The sequence below is a fragment of the Pelophylax lessonae genome (assembly GCF_965119305.1).
Source record: "Pelophylax lessonae genome assembly, chromosome: 2".
In the NCBI taxonomy this organism is placed as follows: domain Eukaryota; kingdom Metazoa; phylum Chordata; class Amphibia; order Anura; family Ranidae; genus Pelophylax; species Pelophylax lessonae.
In genome coordinates this window covers 268,819,991-268,839,805 of record NC_138769.1, presented here as the reverse complement: position 1 = coordinate 268,839,805, position 19,815 = coordinate 268,819,991, and the positions used below count along the sequence as shown (strand labels likewise).

General features: G+C 42.9%; 1 protein-coding gene across 2 annotated transcripts in view; it reads right to left on the bottom strand.

The window, feature by feature from the left end:
- Positions 1–19,815, bottom strand: part of PLEKHA6 (pleckstrin homology domain containing A6) — a 949,845-nt gene that overhangs the window by 488,493 nt on the left and 441,537 nt on the right. Inside the window, exons 11-13 of one of the 2 annotated variants that reach the window (XM_082245107.1) lie at positions 6,807–6,884; positions 1,059–1,127; positions 869–949 (exon numbers count right to left, since the gene is read on the bottom strand). In XM_082245107.1, the coding sequence (XP_082101233.1) occupies positions 869–949; positions 1,059–1,127; positions 6,807–6,884 (228 nt within the window). The remainder of the gene's footprint in view (positions 1–868; positions 950–1,058; positions 1,128–6,806; positions 6,885–19,815) is intronic. The other variant, XR_014224910.1, reaches the window with a different exon arrangement.

The window sequence follows — 19,815 nt, the reverse complement described above, 5'->3', positions numbered from 1 at the left end:
TACTCTGTGTGGGTACTGAATTTCTGTATGCATTTCTTAACATCAGCTCTTACATGGTGTAAGTGTAGCTCATTGCACCCTAATACATGCATGTTTTTTGCTATAATTCAACAGTGGAGTGAACATCTTTGTTGTATTATGCTTGATGTAAGATGACATAGTTGGTTATCTGTACCTGATGTATAATTGTATGTACATGCTTAATACAAACTTATTGCTAAAGCAGTTTGGCTATGTGGTGTGCTTACTCTATACATTCAAAACGATTGTACCCACCGATTGATACACTGTGGAGGTTTAAGCACCCTAAATAATAAAGAACAAAAGGAAAGGGGGAAAATAATGGGGCAGAATGTTGGCATTTACTGTTACCAAAAGGAGGACTATGTGTATATAGTAAAATTTTAAAATGTATTGCACAATGTCTTTAAAAAAAAACGTTTTTGTTTAAAACCAAGAAACATTGCTCCCATTGTATGACATATACCAAGTGATATAACAATAACTGTATCTATGCTGTTTGTTGCAAGAGGTCAATGCGTTTCACATTTAGTTGCTTCATCAGGACCTCGGTAGCTTGGCAGCAAAGACATTTGTCATAACACCCTGAGAGCTCCAACAGCGATGGCGGAATAGCAACGTCTGTGAAAGTATCAAGCAATATTGCAAAAGGTATACTGTACTTAGAAAATCAAAAGGCCTAGTCTAATATGCCAGTGAAAAAACAAACTGAAAGATACAGAAAGCTCCATTAGAAGAGAAATAAAAACTGTTGATTGTAGTCTTGTGGTGTTTTATTACATAGATTTCCAAACATTTTTTCATATTTCTTATTTAGTTATTGTTTTTTTTTTTTAATTTGGCTTACCTTTTCAGCTCTCAGCTGCTGCACCAGACGGTCTTGCTCCCTCACTACTTTGTGTTGTTCACACAGCCTGCCCAGGAGTTTCTGCCACAAGGAGAGCATAATGTTAGTGAAGCCATCAATTGTCTTTTTATTAAGATGCTTCTACATCAACATTCCATTGGATGAGACTGGTCATAAATGATCAACTTACATCAGTATCCTGTTCATTGAACTTGTAGCTCTGTAATGCCTCTCTGTAAGGATCTGCGTATGGGGATACCTAAGAATTACAAATATGTTTAATAAAACTTAGCTCAAAGTATGTACAACAGTAGACTTTGTTTAAGAAATTCAAATAAATGGCACGCACTTTAGGAACTGGATGACCTAAACAGAAACTAGCCAGGTTTGAAACCATATTTTACAGATAACCAGCGAAAGATGGTCTCTCCATGAAAAGGTTAATTTGGGCTGGATGTTTTTTTTTTTATCTCTGTGCAATTCCACACACTAGTTTGGACATAATATTTGGTCAGGTGTGTGTGTGTGATGTAGAAGAGAACAGGAAGGCCTCATGGACTATGAGCAAAGAATAGACACAATGTAAGGGAGATAAAGAAGGCAGAACAGTAACTGAGTTGGGAAGAAGGAGTATGCAGGAGACAGAATTAAGTGTGTTTATTGCAAGTAGTGAAGGAGAGAAAGAGCAACAGCTGACCATGGAACACTGGGAAAAGAAGAGTATGAGCTGACTGAAAAAAAAGAAGAGGGAGGATAAGTGTAGGTGTATTTGGTAATGGGAGACTTAGGCAGGCCAAAGATGATGCAATTTTCTAACCTGCAGCCATAGGTTGCAGGAACGAAAATCGTTAGACTCCCCCAAGTTCGATCGATCGATATAAAATGAAGTGTAGGCTGTGATGATAGATTTCCTTTAAGCAAACACCATAAAAAATTATATAGAGAGTAAAGCCCCGTACACACGTAGCGATTGTCGGCCGTAAATATTCGGCCGCCGAACGATCGGCCGATTGTCGGCTTGTTAGTGATGATGCTTCCGACAACCGACAGCGAATTTTTGGCCGAACAGAATCTGGCGTGCAGACTTTAAAATTTTTGTTGGCCGTCACCAGAACGGCCGATTGTTCGCCAGTCAGTACAGAATTCGGCCGACAAACAGCAGATTAGCAAGACTGGGCATGCTCAGAAAAGAAAAAACACACGGAAAGTTAACCATCACATGACATCACTTCTGCAGTCGGCTGTTGTTGGCCGACAAAATTCGTGTGCAGTCTTTAGCACTTTTCAGCCGACAGGACAGCACTGGACAAAAGACGGCCGATCGTTCGGCCGACAATAGCTACGTGTGTACGGGGCTTTAGGAAATGATCATGTTCATGGGGTGGTGGTCCTCAGAGAAATACAAGGGAAAAAATAAAAGAATTGATGGGACAGCCCTTATAATGTAGTATGTACACATTATTTTTATTTAAAAAAATTAAAGAATAAAAAACAAATCATCTTACATTTGGTGAGGCTGCAAATCACCAAGTTATATGGCAGATGCAACCTACCGAGTACCTGTACTGAGGATACCAGTCTCCATGCAGCAGAGAGGTAGGTAGCTCTCGATACCTTGGGAAACCTGGTCCCTGATCCTCAAGCAGAATATAAAGGGGGTGAAGAAATAAATTGTAGAGGAAAGAAAAAAACTCCATCAACTACTTAAATGGTAGAGTTGTCCATAAAAGCACTACTATTTAGGACTGGGTTAAAGTCTATGTTTAATTCAAACTCAACAACCCATTCCTAAATAATGCATACTACTACGGGCACCTCTGCTATTCAAGTAGTCAACAAATAAATGATTGTGGACATGGGGGGAAGAGGAAAAAAACAGTAGTCTCTGATAATGGACAAGGGATAGATGTAGATCAGACAGTGGGATTGATTTACTAAAACTGAAGAGAGCAAAATCTGGTGTAGCTGTGCATGGTAACCAATCAGCTTCTAACTTCAGCTTGTTCAATTAAGTTCTGACAAAAAAAACTGGAAGCTAAATAGTTTCTATTAACAGCTTTACCAGATTTTGCACTCTCCTGTATCAATAAATCAACATCAGTGTGTAGTGCTTTATGCAGCAGACAATATTGTAGAGAGCGATGGGAGTGGAATACAAACAATGAATCAGATGCAGCAACAGGGATAACAACAGCTACTTTAAGTTTGTACACTCCGCTTTAGGCCTCATGCACACTGGACTTTAAAAAACTTCTGTAGCGATAGCTGTATAAAACTGTAGCTGTAGAATGAGTTTTGCAGCTTTTTTTTTGCAGTAGCATTTTTTAGAAAAACTATACTCCCCAAAAGCTTATGGTCTAAATACGCTGATAAACGCACAATAGCCACATTAACTTTAATCAGAGTTAGAGCATTACAACTGAAAAACTCTTCTTAAAACCCATTAGTACTGGGGTTTTTTCCAGACAGAAAATGCACTGCCAAAAAAACGCTGATAACAACCTATGTGTGCATGGACACATAGGATAACATGCTGGAGAATTTACTGGCTACAGAAAAAAATAAAAAAACGCTGAAGCCAAAAAAAACAGCAGCTGTAAAAACATCCAGTGTGCTTGAGGCCTTATTGTTTGAGAAGAAAAAGCATCCTTCATTTATGCTGACTTTAAGGTACAATCAGTGGAGCTAACACCTTGAAATAGATATGTAAACATGTGCAGTGAATTTTCTTTGTGGAATTGTATTAGCAGGCTGCAAATTTGCTAAAATATTAGTCTGGATTCTCATTTCAGTATATCTATCATGTATATCTACAATTTAGCCATGAATAAATTGGTCGTTTCATACTCCCAAAATGGATTGGCATTCTGTTCATTTTCAAACAATAAAGAAAACTGTAACGGTTATCCCTGTTGGCATCCCTTGAATATATATATTTTAACTGGTCAAACCTAGGATTTCTTTCTTTTTTTTTGTGGTAACTCTGGCTTGAGAGCTGCCTCAGCTTGACTTCACTGGCACCAACAAGTTTAAATCACACATTTTCTATTGCAACCAGTATATCTGATCTAGCACTACACTTGACTCACATCAAAAGAGAATGTTCCACTGAAAATCACATGGACAAGGAGGGTAAGTGTCCAGAAAACACAGCATGAATAGGAACCGAAACTGGCAGAAAACGCGTTTCTGGGATGGATGATGCCAGAATAATGTGGGACAGTAGTGCAGACAGTCAGGGGGAGCTGCCTGGAGAATGTACTACATATAGTTTAGAATGAGCTGTGAAAAATGCAAAACAGGGGCACAAAGCGTGTATTTTGATGTGCACATTGCTCATGTGCAGTGGGAAGGTAAATACTGATGAAGTTCTCCACTAGGTTGTGAGTATTACTGTGTGAACTATAGTATGTGTGTTTGGGGAACTGTCAGAGCTGCAGTGTAAAACTCTGGAAGCGATCCTGTATAATAATAATCAGATTTGAGGAGGCACATGTACTTTCCTTTCACATTTTTTCCTAGTGGCAGATTTCTTCAGCACTTAAAGGTAAAGGTACAATATCTTTAAAACACACTGGGGGACAGGCCTGAAAATAGTCCGTCCAATGAGCAGCCCTGTGAACCATTGTGTGTTGTAAGCAGCTGGTCAGGGCTGGTCATTTAGATCTCTCCTATGCTCTATGGCTATGCACAGAGAAACTATTTTAAAAACACAAAGTTTCAATTCCCTCTTGCTATAGCAATATCTAAATGAATCATTGTTTCTTTATGAATCAACGCAAGGTCACTCATTTCCTAAAATGCTTGATTTTTAACAGTAAACATAACATGCGTTAAGTATATATATATATATATATATATTTTTTTTTTTATACAAGACATTTTTTTGGCCCCTTACCACCTATCTCCCATTGTCAACATGCAGACAAAAAGCTATGCAAGTGTCCTTCAAAGTCACCAGGTGCTAAATTTAAATTATGTGCTCAGAGAGTTGTTTTTGATTGAGAACTTGGCCTTTCCTTTGTCTAACAAAACAATTAAATACTGTCCATCATACTTTTTTTTCTGCACTAACATTCTAATTTTTAGGACATGCTTTTGGTAAGTACCCCCTTCTTTAACCACTTTAATACAGGGCACTTCCCTCCCTTCCTGCCCAGGCCAATTTTCCCCTTTTAGCGCTGTTGCATTTTGAATGACAATTGCGCGGTCATGCATTACTGTACCTACACCAAATTTATGTCATTTTCCCCCCACAAATAGAGCTTTCTTTTGGTGGTATTTGATCACCTGTGGGTTTTTTCCTTTTTGCTAAACAAATAAAAAAAGACCGAAAAGTTTGAAAAAAAAAAAAAAAGTTTTTTTGTTTATGTTATACAATTTTGTAAATAAATAAGTTTTTTCCTGCACTGATGAGAACTGATGAGACTGCACTGACAGGCCCTGATGAGGAGGCACTGATGGGGTGGCACTGATAGGCGGCACTGATATGCGGCACAGATATGCAGCATTGGTGGGCACTGATAGGCGGCACTGCTGGGCACTGATAGGCGGCATTGATGGACACTGATAGGTGGCACTGATGGGCACTGATAGGTGGCACTGATGGGCACTGATAGGTGGCACTGACGGGCACTAATGGGCACTGATAGGCGGCACTGGTGGGCACTGATCGGCACTGGCGGGCACTAATGGGCACTGATAGGCGGCACTGGTGGGCAATAATGGGCACTGGTGGGCGACACTAAAGGGTGGCAATGATGGGCACTTGTGGGCAGCACTGATAGGGAGGACACTGGTGGGCAGCACTGATGGGGAGGGCAATGGGGGATCCCTGAGCCCTGATTGCCATCCCTGGTGGCCATAGTGGGCATCCCTGGGGTCATAGTGGGCATCCCTGGTGGATCTAGTGGCATCCCCCCCCCCCGAGGGTCTGCACTGGTAATCAATGATCTGATTACCAGTGCCGACCCCCCCCCCCCCTGTCAGGGGAGCCGCCGATCGGCGCTCCTTTACTCGTGTACGGCTGTTCCTGTTTTACTATGTGACCAGCCGTGATTGGACACGGCTGATCACATTGGAAAGAGCCTCCGTCAGAGGCTCTTTACCGAGATCGGAGATGCAGGGTGTCAGACTGACACCTCGCATCACCGATCGCCGCTCTGCGCGCCCCCGGGGGGCGCCCAGAGCTGTGTTATCCTGCCGACGTCATATGACGTCCGGTCAGGATAACACAACCACATTCCCGCCGTCAATCTGTAATAGGGCGGGCGGGAAGTGGTTAAGGTCCAAGCAGACGTATTAGTACTGCTTTAACCTTGAAGAAGGGGGTACACCCCAAAAGCTTGTCCTGAAAATGTAGATGTTAGTGCAAATAAAAACACATATCATGGACAGCACTAAATTGTTTTTGTTGAAATTGCACCAATATGGCTACAACTCCTGATGGAGGATACTTTGTCCAACCAAAATGTTTCTTGTCTCCAAGTTTTTCCACTAGCGGATTTGTGTTAGTTTCCTAACTCTGCCTAACCACAGCTTATTTCAGTTACTTTCACCTTTTCTCTTCTCCTGGGTTGCCAATCTGAAATGTCAATCCAGAATGTCCAAACATTCAGTTTCTGGCAAAGACTGAAAACTACCTAGATTGCATACCTATGGGAAGCCCATATCTAACTGCTAATGAGCTACACATACTAATGAAAGAACCCTAAATATGACCATATGTTATCCATGCAGATGACACAATGACTCTTCTAGTTGCCATAGCATATACCTTTTGTGCATTAGAAAAATGGAATCTGTTTACATAATATTTTATTAAAGGCATTATACCAATACAATTCTGATTAGTAACATCAGACTATCAGGATAGTAATGTCATATTCCTGTAAGAATGAAAATGAACTGCGTCATGCAGAATGGAGTGTTTTCTTACTTGCATGAAGATCTGTGCTCTGGGGGAACAGTGTACCATATTATTCACCATGCTGATCAATGTCTCACTCTCACTCATCTGTAGCAGGTGGTGAGGGGGAAACACAGGATGAAGAAAAATATATACATAATGACACTCCAGACACTGACATTTCCTGCTCTTCCACTGTATTCCAATGTATTATATGGACTGACAAAACACCACTTAGGTGGGCTGCGAACCCCATATTTTATATACAGAGTTTGTGTGTGGATATATATATATATATATATATATATATATATATATATATATATATATATATATATATCCACACACACACACACACACACACACACACACACACACACACACACACATACAGTGCTCGGCATAAATGAGTAAACCCCAACAGATTTGTCAGAAAACCTTTACTTACCATTTAGAATTGACATTTTCTATGGGACACTATACTACAAAATACTCCAAAATACAAATGTCACAAGGCCTAAGAAAGAAAATAATTTCTTTACACAAGAAAGGTGAAGGCTACAAGAGGATCAGCAAATCTTTACTTATCAGTAAGAATACTGTAGCAAAAGTGATACAAACATTTAACAAAGATGCACAACAACCATCCCATAGAGACATCCAGGTCATCCACAAAAGTTAACACCTTGACAGGAGCATCTTCTGATGAGAAGGGTTGAAGAAAATTGCCATGCAAGTTCACTGCAGTTAGCTAATGAAGTAGAAAGCCAAACTGGGGTGATTGTGTCCAATGACCAAATACAGCATATGCTGCAGAGGAATGGCATGCCTGGGTGTCATCCATGAAGTAAACATCTCCCAAAGCCCATGCACAAAAAAGCCTGCCTAGAATTTGCCAGGGCCCATGCTGAAAAAGAAGGCAGCTACTGGGACTCTGTACTCTGGAGTGATGAGACCAAGGTAAATGTTTTTGGAACTGATGACTTCAAAACTGTATGGTGTCGCAAAGATGAGAAGTACAAAAAACTAAAAAAAAAATGCATGGTGCCTACAGTGAAACATGGTGGTAGCAGCGCCCTTCTGTGGGGCTGTATGAGTGCTGCTGGTGTTGGGGAGCTGCATTTCATTGATGGTAACATGAATTCACAGATGTATTACTCCATATTAAGAAAGAAGATGCTACCATCACTCCGTGCCCTTGGTCTTTGGGCAATTTTCCATCATAACAATGATCTAAAACACACATCTAAGGCCACTGTTGCATTTTTGAAGAAGAACAGGGTGAAAGTGATTCAGTGGCCAAGAATGTCTCAGCATCACTCTCCATCCAGCATCCAGGCTCTAAAACAGGTAGTTCTTGAAGAATAAAAATAGATGTTGAAATATAACGCCAACTTGTTCATTCCATGCCTAAAAGACTTGGTGCTGTCCTTATAAATCATAGAGGCCATACAAAATACTAGATGTAGTAGTTTTTGTTGTGGAGTGTATTCATTTCTGCATCAACTAATTTGAGGAAAACTGAAGTTTTGTAATCCAAGTTATATTATTAACCTTAAAAGTCAAAATTTTAGAAATGGTTATTGAGTTTTTTGAGATATTGATCAAAATCTTACTTTTCAAAAGGGTTTTACTCATTTATGCTGAGCACCGTATATATACACACGCTAAGTAATCACAGTCATTCTTGTTAGCGTAATAATACTTACTAATGTGTACAACTAAAACAAACATTTTTAAATAATATAGCTGTTTAATAGAGACCATGGGCTTTTGTTTTTGTACAAATCAGTGTTATGTCATTTTTTTGTTCAGGCAAATTATAGAAGTAGATTACATGGCTTTTTAATGAAAGCTCAAGAAAGTGGTTTTATGGTCCTTTCACAAAAAAGTTTGATCAGAATCCATCAGTCATTTTTTCAGACAGATCCTGACTGAACCACTAAGAATGTTTATGGGCGGAAAGACAAAAAGCAAATTTACGTCTATTTACATCCACTATGAGTCAATTTATGCTTGCAGGGAAAAAAGAAAAAACTGAAAAGATATGCAGCATTTTTTTTTTCTGTTTTGCAGACAGATTACATACATTTTTAGGCAGGAAAAATATTTTCTGTTTTTACTATCACCAATGACTATTTTCTTCAGAAAAAAAAATAAAAATGACATAAAAAATGATGCAATAAAGGATATAAACTGAACATAACTAAAGAAGTAACCGTAGGGTCCTTTCATGTAAATGTCATCTGTTCTTTACAAAAAAAAAAACAATTAAAAAAAAAAACAAAAAAACAAAAAAAAACAAAGGAAACTGAATCTGTTTACATCAATTTGTACATCCCTCTTCAGCTTCAGTTTACATCAGTATACATTCATTTTCCACATTCTTTTAGTTGTTGTACAAAAAAAAAAAAAATCACAGGTGGACAAAAGCATACAAATATGTTTCTTGCATGAAAATTGATATATTGGATTAAAAAGAAGAAAAAAAAAAAAAAAAAAAAAACTTAACATAGTTGCAAACTTCTATATTAGAAACCAAATCATAAAATATATCAATAAGTTAACCTTCTATGAGTAAAGCATGTCTTCTTAACTGTATGAGATATATATAGCTATATCTCAAAGTTTATGACCTCATTTCTATTGAGGTCATAAACTTCGGGGTATAGCTATACTGTTTCCCCATTTGGTGGATGTGTAGCAGCTGCAATCCTGTATATTTCCATACATCTATTATTTATTTATGTTTGGCGCGAGTGTTATTTCTATTATTTGCAATGAGATATATATGCCTTATCTTTTATATGTGTATTTTGACTTGGATATACATTACCAAGGGATATCCATGTCTATTACAAATAAGTGTGGCCTTTACACAAAAAGAAACATATTCCCTATTATAGCCAACTAGATAATTGCTTGATTTCCAGCTTTCACTAAAAAACTGGAATCCTATCTGTGGCCTTGTTTTTAAAAAAAATCTATTTTATTACATTTATATACACAATGCTTAAATGTTAATTTTTAAACCCAATGTAATGAAAAGTATATTAGTAACTTATGCATAACAAAACACTAAGAGTCGGTTCACACTATGGCGACACGACTTGAACAAGTCGCCGGGCACCGCAACTTCGGCGCGGCTTGCACAGACTTCACATAATGGAAGTCAATGCAAGTTGCTCCGACTTCGGCCAAAAGTAGTGCAGGAACCTTTTTCTAAGTCGGAGCGACTTGCGTCGCTCCTATTAGAACGGTTCCCATTGCACAGAATGGAGCACGACTTGTCAGGCGACCAAGTCGCCTGATAAGTCGGAGTAGTGTGAACTGGCACTAAGAGAGGGTAAAATACAGAGAACCTTACTATGTCCATTTTCTTTAAACAGAGGATGTTAACCAGCCTTTTTTTTTTCATCTTATTCCTTATTGTATTCTAACTACCCTGTAAAGAAAAGTTGTCTATACTTACCAATTCTGAAGGCAATCTGGTCCGGTCATGTGATCTCCCCAATAGCCCACTTCAGTGAAGGAGAGATCACCAACAAAGGCTGCAATGCCTATGCAGTGACATTACCCATTCGATTTTTATGGGACATCTGTTATCGGCTTTTCCCCCTGTACACTGAAGCCAGCACGGGGAGCCGATCATGTGACCAGACCAGACCTCCCTCAGAATAGGTAAGTAAAGAAATGCGGGAAGAGCAGGTTAAGGGCTTAGTATTTGACTGGACTTTTTTTTTTTTTTTTAACTTCAAATGTTTATTTGCAAAAATTATGAATTACAAAAACTCAATGTACACAATCAGTAGTACAAATATGTAAAGAACATATACATTGAAAAAAACATACTGCAGTACAAGTTCCTTTTAGACAAGGTTTATCAAAAAGAGAAAATTCTAAAAGTTACAATCCCCTTTGCCTATATCACTATATAGGCTTCCCCATTAAGGGGAAGGTTTGGTCCCCCACCTGGGATCAAACTGTGACCAAACCCTAACCTATATCTTAGAAGCACTTTAGGGAATTTTTATCCCTGATGGTGAGCCAGAGATTTAAACACTAATAAATATATTAAGTAGAGAACTAGGTTTGCATATGCCATCTCCTAAACTCTGAATGTCCTGTGTTGCATAGTTGTGATCCAATTTGACTGGACTTTTAATTTAAGCAAATGACATGATCATCCGAAGCCTAGGCTTCCTGCAAGAACTCACCCTATTGATGCGAATACTGAACTGTATGTATCATTTTTTGATTAGAAGGTTTGGGGGGCAGAGGGAAGAGTGGATGCTGGCTTTTTACAATTTTCAGAGAGAAAAGAGTAGAGACTAAAATACTGGAAGCTACAAGCATTTCATGACTTCGGTTTCGCCAGATATAAACAGCACCATTGGGAAATCATCTTATCACACCAGTCTTGGTGTGGTCAGATGCTTTAAGGGCAGAGGAGAAAAAAAATAGACCCCATTTTTTTTTTTTTTTTTTTTGAAAAAAGAGTACCTGTCACTTAGAGCTGTACGATTCTGGCAAAAATGAGAATCACAATTTTTTTGCTTAGAAGTTTTATTAACCATTTAAAAAAAGCTGTGACTAGGATCCCCCCCCCCCCCCGTCACGGATTACCCCCTTCTCTGTCATGATAATAATGGGTTAAATAAAGACAGCTCACATTTAAAAAAGCATGGCATGAATGTACACTTCACATAGAGGGATAAAGGGTGCAACGTCCCTGGGGACTCAGTGATTTGAAATGGTCATGGTGGTAGGAGTCAGAAACACTGCACATGCTGGGATACTTATGTAATAATTATGTGCTGGGGGCTAGTTGCATCCCTAGCACATGTGACTTACTGCTGGTGGGTAATCCTGGTGGGTACTGCTGGCTGGCACTGCTGGTGGTTATTGCTGGCTGGTACTGCTGGTGGGTACTGCCAGCTGGTACTGCTGTAAGCACTGCTGGCTGGTACTGCTGGCTGGTGGGTACTGCTGTGAGTACTGCTGGTTGGTGGGTACTGCTGTGAGTACTGCTGGCTGGTGGGTACTGTTGCGGTACTACTGGCAAAGTGTGAGGAGCGGCGCAGAGCCGATGCTTCCCGTTGGTCTCCTTGGTACCCTCTCACAGGAGGAGTGTATTTCATATCACTCCACCTGTGACAGAATGGAGCCAGAACTACACAGGAAGCATCGGCTCAGTTTGGTCAGCTGAACTCTAACACAGACAGCCAGGATATCGCCCGGGTGTCAGGCAGCTGCAGCCCACATGCCAGAGACTTGGGATATCTGGCTATGGGTCATATGCAGACACAACGCCTAACTCACTGAACTGAGAATCGTGAAAATGGGGGATTGAGATTGCAGGGGGGGGGGGGGGGGGGAGGGGAGAATGTGAATTGAGATCACGATTATCATACAATTAAATTGTGCAGCTCTACTGTCATTTAGTGCCGGTTCACACTGATGCGGCTGCAGCGATCGCATGTAATGTCGGAGCGCACTGCTCCTTCATTACATGCGATCGGCTGTGCGGTGCGAGTTTAGCCATACACTTTGTATGGCTAAATTCGCACCGCACCCGCAGCAAAGACGCACAGGACCCTTTTTTGCAGCCGCATCAGGATCGGATCGCACACCGGTTCACACTTGTGCGATCCGATCCTGTGCGAACTGCAAGATCGCACTGCGATATGCGATCAAACTGGGGGTGTCGTTAAGATTACATTGACACCCCCAGCGTATCGCATATGGCAGTGTGAACTGCCAGGGGTGCGTTTGCGATGCGGGAACAGGCTGCAAAATCGCAGCCTTCCCGCATCGCATAAGTGTGAACCGACACTTATTGCTATCATAGGGGATATTTAAATTAAATAAATATTTAAATAAAAAAAAAAAAAAAGAAAAGGGAAGGTGTCAAAATAAAATAAAAAAGCAAAATGAATAATAACAAAAATAAATCAATGCTGGTTTGGGCACTAAAGACCCAAATCTGTATCCAGGTCTTAGGTTCCCAGAGTCTGTTTTCGGGGAGACATGGACCCGAATATGAAGCAAAACCACTCCAAAGGTCCCCCAGGCACACATCTCCCAAAGAATAGAGTCCCTTCAAAAGCCAGGGCGCATAATCAGTAGGCAAGGTCTGTCACACACTGGACACAGTCAATGACAGATCAGTGTACCGGGCATCTGTCGGTACTTTGTGATCGGCGATCGCAGTGACCAATCACAGCAGATCACATGACAATTGTAAACAATAGAGGACTTCCATTCATTAAGGACACTTGTGTTGCTAGCTGTGATTGGTCACAGTGATCACATGGTACAGACAGGGCCAATCACAGCCCATCCGTACCAGGTGATTAGCTGTGGCCAATCACAGCTATTCATAACACTACACACTGAATAAATCCATTTCATTCAGTAAAAATGGTTGCTTACAACCGTGAAATTCAATTATATAAGAAATCATAATGCGTAAAAAAAAGAAAATCCTGATCACTATGGCGACACTGTATTGTTCTGGTCACAGTGTGTTAAAAATAAAAAATGAATTGAAACACACCAAAAACGCAAATCGCAGTGCATTTTTATTGCGATTTTACAGCATTTCCTATTCATTTCAATAGGAAGCTGCATTTTTGGTGCAGTTTTTAAAACCGCACCAATGGTGCAGCATGCAGGATTTTTCAAAATGCACCGCACCTGTAATGCCACTGCTTGAAGACTCCCCTAGGATTTAAAGGGAAACATTTTTCTTGTGTTTTTCTTTCAAGGTAAAAAAATGAAAGGGCCCTTATTAAAATACCTTGGACTGTCTACTTTCAAAAACGTAGAGAGAAAGGGGTAATGGTCTGACACTGGCAATTGTGTGCAACTCCATCCCTATTTAAATACAAAGAAAAGAGTGCCCAGGTGGGACTTTAAGAGCCGGTTCACACTGCCACGGCCATAAAGTCGCCCCATGTCGGAGCGACTTTTTTACCGCAATTTTACCGCGATTTTACCGTGACTTTACCGCGACTTGTGAATTATTTTGCAGGACTTATATGACAGACAACTTTGTGTTTGGCCGATCAGAATATGATGTGTTGTGACCTAATTCCCCTTTTCTGTTTTTTTTTTTACTAATTTCCTCATTGCCCACCAGTGCCACGTATCAGTGTCCACCAGTGCCACTGCCCACCAGTGCCACGTATGTGTCCACCAGTGCCACGAATCAGTGTCCACCAGTGCCACGTATCAGTGTCCACCAGTGCCACGTATCAGTGTCCACCAGTGCCAGATATCAGTGCCACGAATCAGTGTCTACCAGTGCCACATATCAGTGCCACGAATCAGTGTCCACCAGTGCCACGTATCAGTGCCATGAATCAGTGTCCACCAGTGCCACGTATCAGTGTCCACCAGTGCCACGTATCAGTGCCACATATCAGTGCCACGTATCAAGTTTCCACCAGTGCCACACATCAGTGCCACATATCAGTGCCACGAATCAGTGTCCACCAGTGCCACATATCAGTGCCACGAATCAGTGTCCACCAGTGCCACGTATCAGTGCCACAAATCAGTGTCCACCAGTGCCATGTATCAGTGCCACAAATCAGTGTCCACCAGTGCCACGTATCAGTGCCACTAATCAGTGTCCACCAGTGCCACGTATCAGTGGCCACCAGTGCCACGTATCAGTGCCACTAATCAGTGTCCACCAGTGCCATGTATCAGTGCCACGTATCAGTGTCCACCAGTGCCACGTATCAGTGGCCACCAGTGCCACGTATCAGTGGCCACCAGTGCCACGTATCAGTGCCACAAATCAGTGCCCACCAGTGCCATGTATCAGTGCCACGAATCAGTGTCAACCAGTGCCAAGTATTAGTGCCACGTATCAGTGCCCACCAGTGATACGTATCAGTGCCACATATCAGTGTCCACCAGTGCCACATATCAGTGCCACGAATCAGTGTCCACCAGTGCCACGTATCAGTGCCATGTATCAGTGTCCACCAGTGCCACGTATCAGTGCCACATATCAGTGCCACATATCAGTGCCACGTATCAGTGTCCACCAGTGCCACGCATCAGTGCCACATATCAGTGCCACGAATCAGTGTCCACCAGTGCCACGTATCAGTGCCACGTATCAGTGTCCACCAGTGCCACGTATCAGTGCCACATATCAGTGCCACGTATTAGTGCCACGTATCAGTGTCACGCATCAGTGCCACATATCAGAGCCACGAATCAGTGTCCACCAGTGCCACGTATCAGTGCCACGAATCAGTGTCCACCAGTGCCACGTATCAGTGCCACAAATCAGTGTCCACCAGTGCCACGTATCAGTGCCACTAATCAGTGTCCACCAGTGCCACGTATCAGTACCACGTATCAGTGGCCACCAGTGCCACGTATCAGTGGCCACCAGTGCCACGTATCAGTGCCACGTATCAGTGCCACGTATCAGTGGCCACCAGTGCCACATATCAGTGCCACGTATCAGTGGCCACCAGTGCCACATATCAGTGCCACGTATCAGTGCCCACCAGTGCCACGTATCAGTGCCCACCAGTGGCACGTATCAGTGCCACATATCAGTGCCACGTATCAGTGCCACGAATCAGTGTCCACCAGTGCCACGTATCAGTGCCACAAATCAGTGTCCACCAGTGCCACGTATCAGTGCCACTAATCAGTGTCCACCAGTGCCACGTATCAGTAGCCACCAGTGCCACGTATCAGTGGCCACCAGTGCCACGTATCAGTGCCACGTATCAGTGCCACGTATCAGTGGCCACCAGTGCCACATATCAGTGCCACGTATCAGTGCCCACCAGTGCCACGTATCAGTGCCACGAATCAGTGTCAACCAGTGCCACGTATTAGTGCCACGTATCAGTGTCCACCAGTGACACGTATCAGTGCCACATATCAGTGTCCACCAGTGTCACATATCAGTGCCGCGAATCAGTGTCCACCAGTGCCACGTATCAGTGTCCACCAGTGCCACGCATCAGTGCCACATATCAGTGCCACGAATCAGTGTCCACCAGTGCCACGTATCAGTGCCACGAATCAGTGTCCACCAGTGCCACGTATCAGTGCCACGAATCAGTGTCCACCAGTGCCACATATCAGTGCCACTAATCAGTGTCCACCAGTGCCACGTATCAGTGTCACTAATCAGTGTCCACCAGTGCCACATATCAGTGCCACGTATCAGTGGCCACCAGTGCCACGTATCAGTGGCCACCAGCGCCACGTATCAGTGCCACGTATCAGTGGCCACCAGTGCCACATATCAGTGCCACGTATCAGTGGCCACGTATCAGTGCCACGTATCAGTGCCACGTATCAGTGCCCACCAGTGCCACATATCAGTGCCACGAATCAGTGTCAACCAGTGCCACGTATTGGTGCCACGTATCAGTGTCCACCAGTGACACGTATCAGTGCCACATATCAGTGTCCACCAGTGCCACATATCAGTGCCACGAATCAGTGTCCACCAGTGCCACGTATCAGTGTCCACCAGTGCCACGTATCAGTGTCCACCAGTGCCACGTATCAGTGCCACGAATCAGTGTCCACCAGTGCCACGTATCAGTGCCACAAATCAGTGTCCACCAGTGCCACGTATCAGTGCCACTAATCAGTGTCCACCAGTGCCACGTATCAGTAGCCACCAGTGCCACGTATCAGTGGCCACCAGTGCCACGTATCAGTGCCACGTATCAGTGCCACGTATCAGTGGCCACCAGTGCCACATATCAGTGCCACGTATCAGTGCCCACCAGTGCCACGTATCAGTGCCACGTATCAGTGGCCACCAGTGCCACGTATCAGTGCCACGTATCAGTGCCACGTATCAGTGGCCACCAGTGCCACATATCAGTGCCGCGAATCAGTGTCCACCAGTGCCACGTATCAGTGTCCACCAGTGCCACGCATCAGTGCCACATATCAGTGCCACGAATCAGTGTCCACCAGTGCCACGTATCAGTGCCACGAATCAGTGTCCACCAGTGCCACGTATCAGTGCCACGAATCAGTGTCCACCAGTGCCACATATCAGTGCCACTAATCAGTGTCCACCAGTGCCACGTATCAGTGTCACTAATCAGTGTCCACCAGTGCCACGTATCAGTGCCACGTATCAGTGGCCACCAGTGCCACGTATCAGTGGCCACCAGCGCCACGTATCAGTGCCACGTATCAGTGGCCACCAGTGCCACATATCAGTGCCACGTATCAGTGGCCACGTATCAGTGCCACGTATCAGTGCCACGTATCAGTGCCCACCAGTGCCACATATCAGTGCCACGAATCAGTGTCAACCAGTGCCACGTATTGGTGCCACGTATCAGTGTCCACCAGTGACACGTATCAGTGCCACATATCAGTGTCCACCAGTGCCACATATCAGTGCCACGAATCAGTGTCCACCAGTGCCACGTATCAGTGTCCACCAGTGCCACGTATCAGTGTCCACCAGTGCCACGTATCAGTGCCACATATCAGTGTCCACCAGTGCCACGCATCAGTGCCACATATCAGTGCCACGAATCAGTGTCCACCAGTGCCACGTATAAGTGCCACGAATCAGTGTCCACCAGTGCCACGTATCAGTGCCACAAATCAGTGTCCACCAGTGCCACGTATCAGTGCCATGTGTCAGTGTCCACCAGTGCCACCTATCAGTGCCACTAATCAGTGTCCACCAGTGCCACGTATCAGTGCCACGAATCAGTGTCCACCAGTGCCACGTATCAGTGCCACGAATCAGTGTCCACCAGTGCCACGTATCAGTGCCATGAATCAGTGTCCACCAGTGCCACTTATCTGTGTCCACCAGTGCCACTCACACAGACCAAGCAGAGATAATGGTATATATATTCCATTATAGGCATGGCTGCAATGTGGGGAATGCCTGGCTAATCTCTTTCTTCTTCCTGGAAAGTCTGATAGGTCGTGTCAATTAAGATAAGGAGGCGACTCCCATTGAAGTATATGGGACAAGTCGGATCACAGGTCGCCTCAAAGTAGTACAGGACCCTTTTCTGAAGTCGGAGCGACTTCAGTAGTGCCAATTAAGATGGCACTGATTGATTAACATTGCTTTTGTTATGTCAAGCTACCTGGGGCGACCTGAGGCAACACAAGTTGCCTCACAAGTCGCGCTAGTGTGAATGGGCTCTAAATGAAGTGCACGCAATAGTCACTACTATAGAATGATAAATGTATTTATTGTTATGAAAGCATAACTAATAGTAAACAAGTATCGAAAAATCACAAATGTCAAATATTGATACAAAACATGATACACATGACAGGATTACAGAGCAACGTGTATATAAAACAATAGACCAAGTATATGGCTTTAATGAAGTAAAAGCATATAATGAAAGTTTAATAATTAATACTGAGGCCTATGGGCATCAGTGCAAGGCATATGTAAAGTAATACATAAGTAGAACATCTTGGATTAAAACTCAACAGAATATCTGTTAGCCCACTTATCAGGAATGAATAAATATGTAAGCCTGTCAAAGACAATAGTATGTCTTATAAAATAGCCAGCAAATATGGAATATCAACAAATGTATGACCCAAGTGGGGAAAACCATACTTGTATGCGGCTAAATATGACTAGTGGAGGTACCGTATGTCTGACCCGGGAGCTGAAGGGACAAGGATTGGCGGCAGAGGAATGGAGAGCCAGGCGAAAAAGCATGTGGTGTGAAAGTATGATGATGGTATTTTGACACCAACTGAAAAATGCAAGGATAAAAAAATGCAGTGTTAAAAAACAAAAAGGGGGCAGGGGTAAGTAAACTGTATCACAAAGTGATAACAGAAAGAAGTCTGGATGTCTTTTTTCAACCACATTAACTATGTAAAATGTAAGCACAAGGAAACATAGTGGTGACCAACAGAGCATAAAAAACAATAAGTGCTCTCTATTTTAAAGTAAACCCCTAAGGCAAAAAGAACATCTCATCCAGCCAGTTAATATTTACCAACTTCTGTCTGGCCAAAGTACAGATATGGCCAGGCGGAAACAGAGCTGATGTGGGTGAACGTGCCTGATCGTGCTGATCAACGTCAGCATTACAAAACAATGGCTATAAATAATGACGCCACCATTGTTTAGTACTGTGATCTCTGTGACTGGACACAATGATAATATGCTACAGGGCCAACCACAGCAACATATGATAGCTGGGACCAGTCACAGCACTCACAGTAGTTAACAATGGCAGCATGATTGATGTCAAACACAGACAGAAATGATTGCTTATACAATGATCATCATTATATAAACATTCATAATTTAAAGAAAAATTCAGATCAGCCACCTTTCCCCTAGAGCAGTACAGTGTCACTATGGTAATACTGCACTCTTCTGTTGGCAATTTTGTAAACAAAAAAAAAATGTTTTTTACATACTGTCACCATACCAAGTGCAGTGTCACTATGGTCACATTGTACTGCTGTGGCAGCGATAATGTACAATGGCTGGCTGCTCTGATGTCACTGTATGTCAGTGCTGTCAGCCATCATCTCTAATCACTGCCACTGCAGTACAATGTGACCAGACCTGTGCTGCTTTAGTCAGTATCCCAAATCACCACAACACAAGTCTATGTTCCTAATTACTGCTGTCTTCTCACAGTGTCCCTGACCATCGTCACACCAGTCATATTCTCCCTAATCATTGCCACATCAGTTACAGTGTCCTTTATCACTATCACATTGGTTACACTGTCCGTGATGACAGCCACACCAGTCCCAGTGTCCCTCATAACCGCCACACCAGTCCCAGTTTCACCATAAGGACTTGTTTACATATGTGATGCTCTCTGAAGAGCCATTTGTGTTTGGATCGCTTTTCGGAGAGCATCTGACAGGCAGTGAGAAAGCATTGTATTGCCTCCTCAGCACCCAATTTAACGCCTCGAACCCCACACAAGCACCCCCAATCACTTGAATAGGTCGCGATTGGTGGAGACACAGGGTATAAATCCTGCCAGATCTGTAAAGCCAA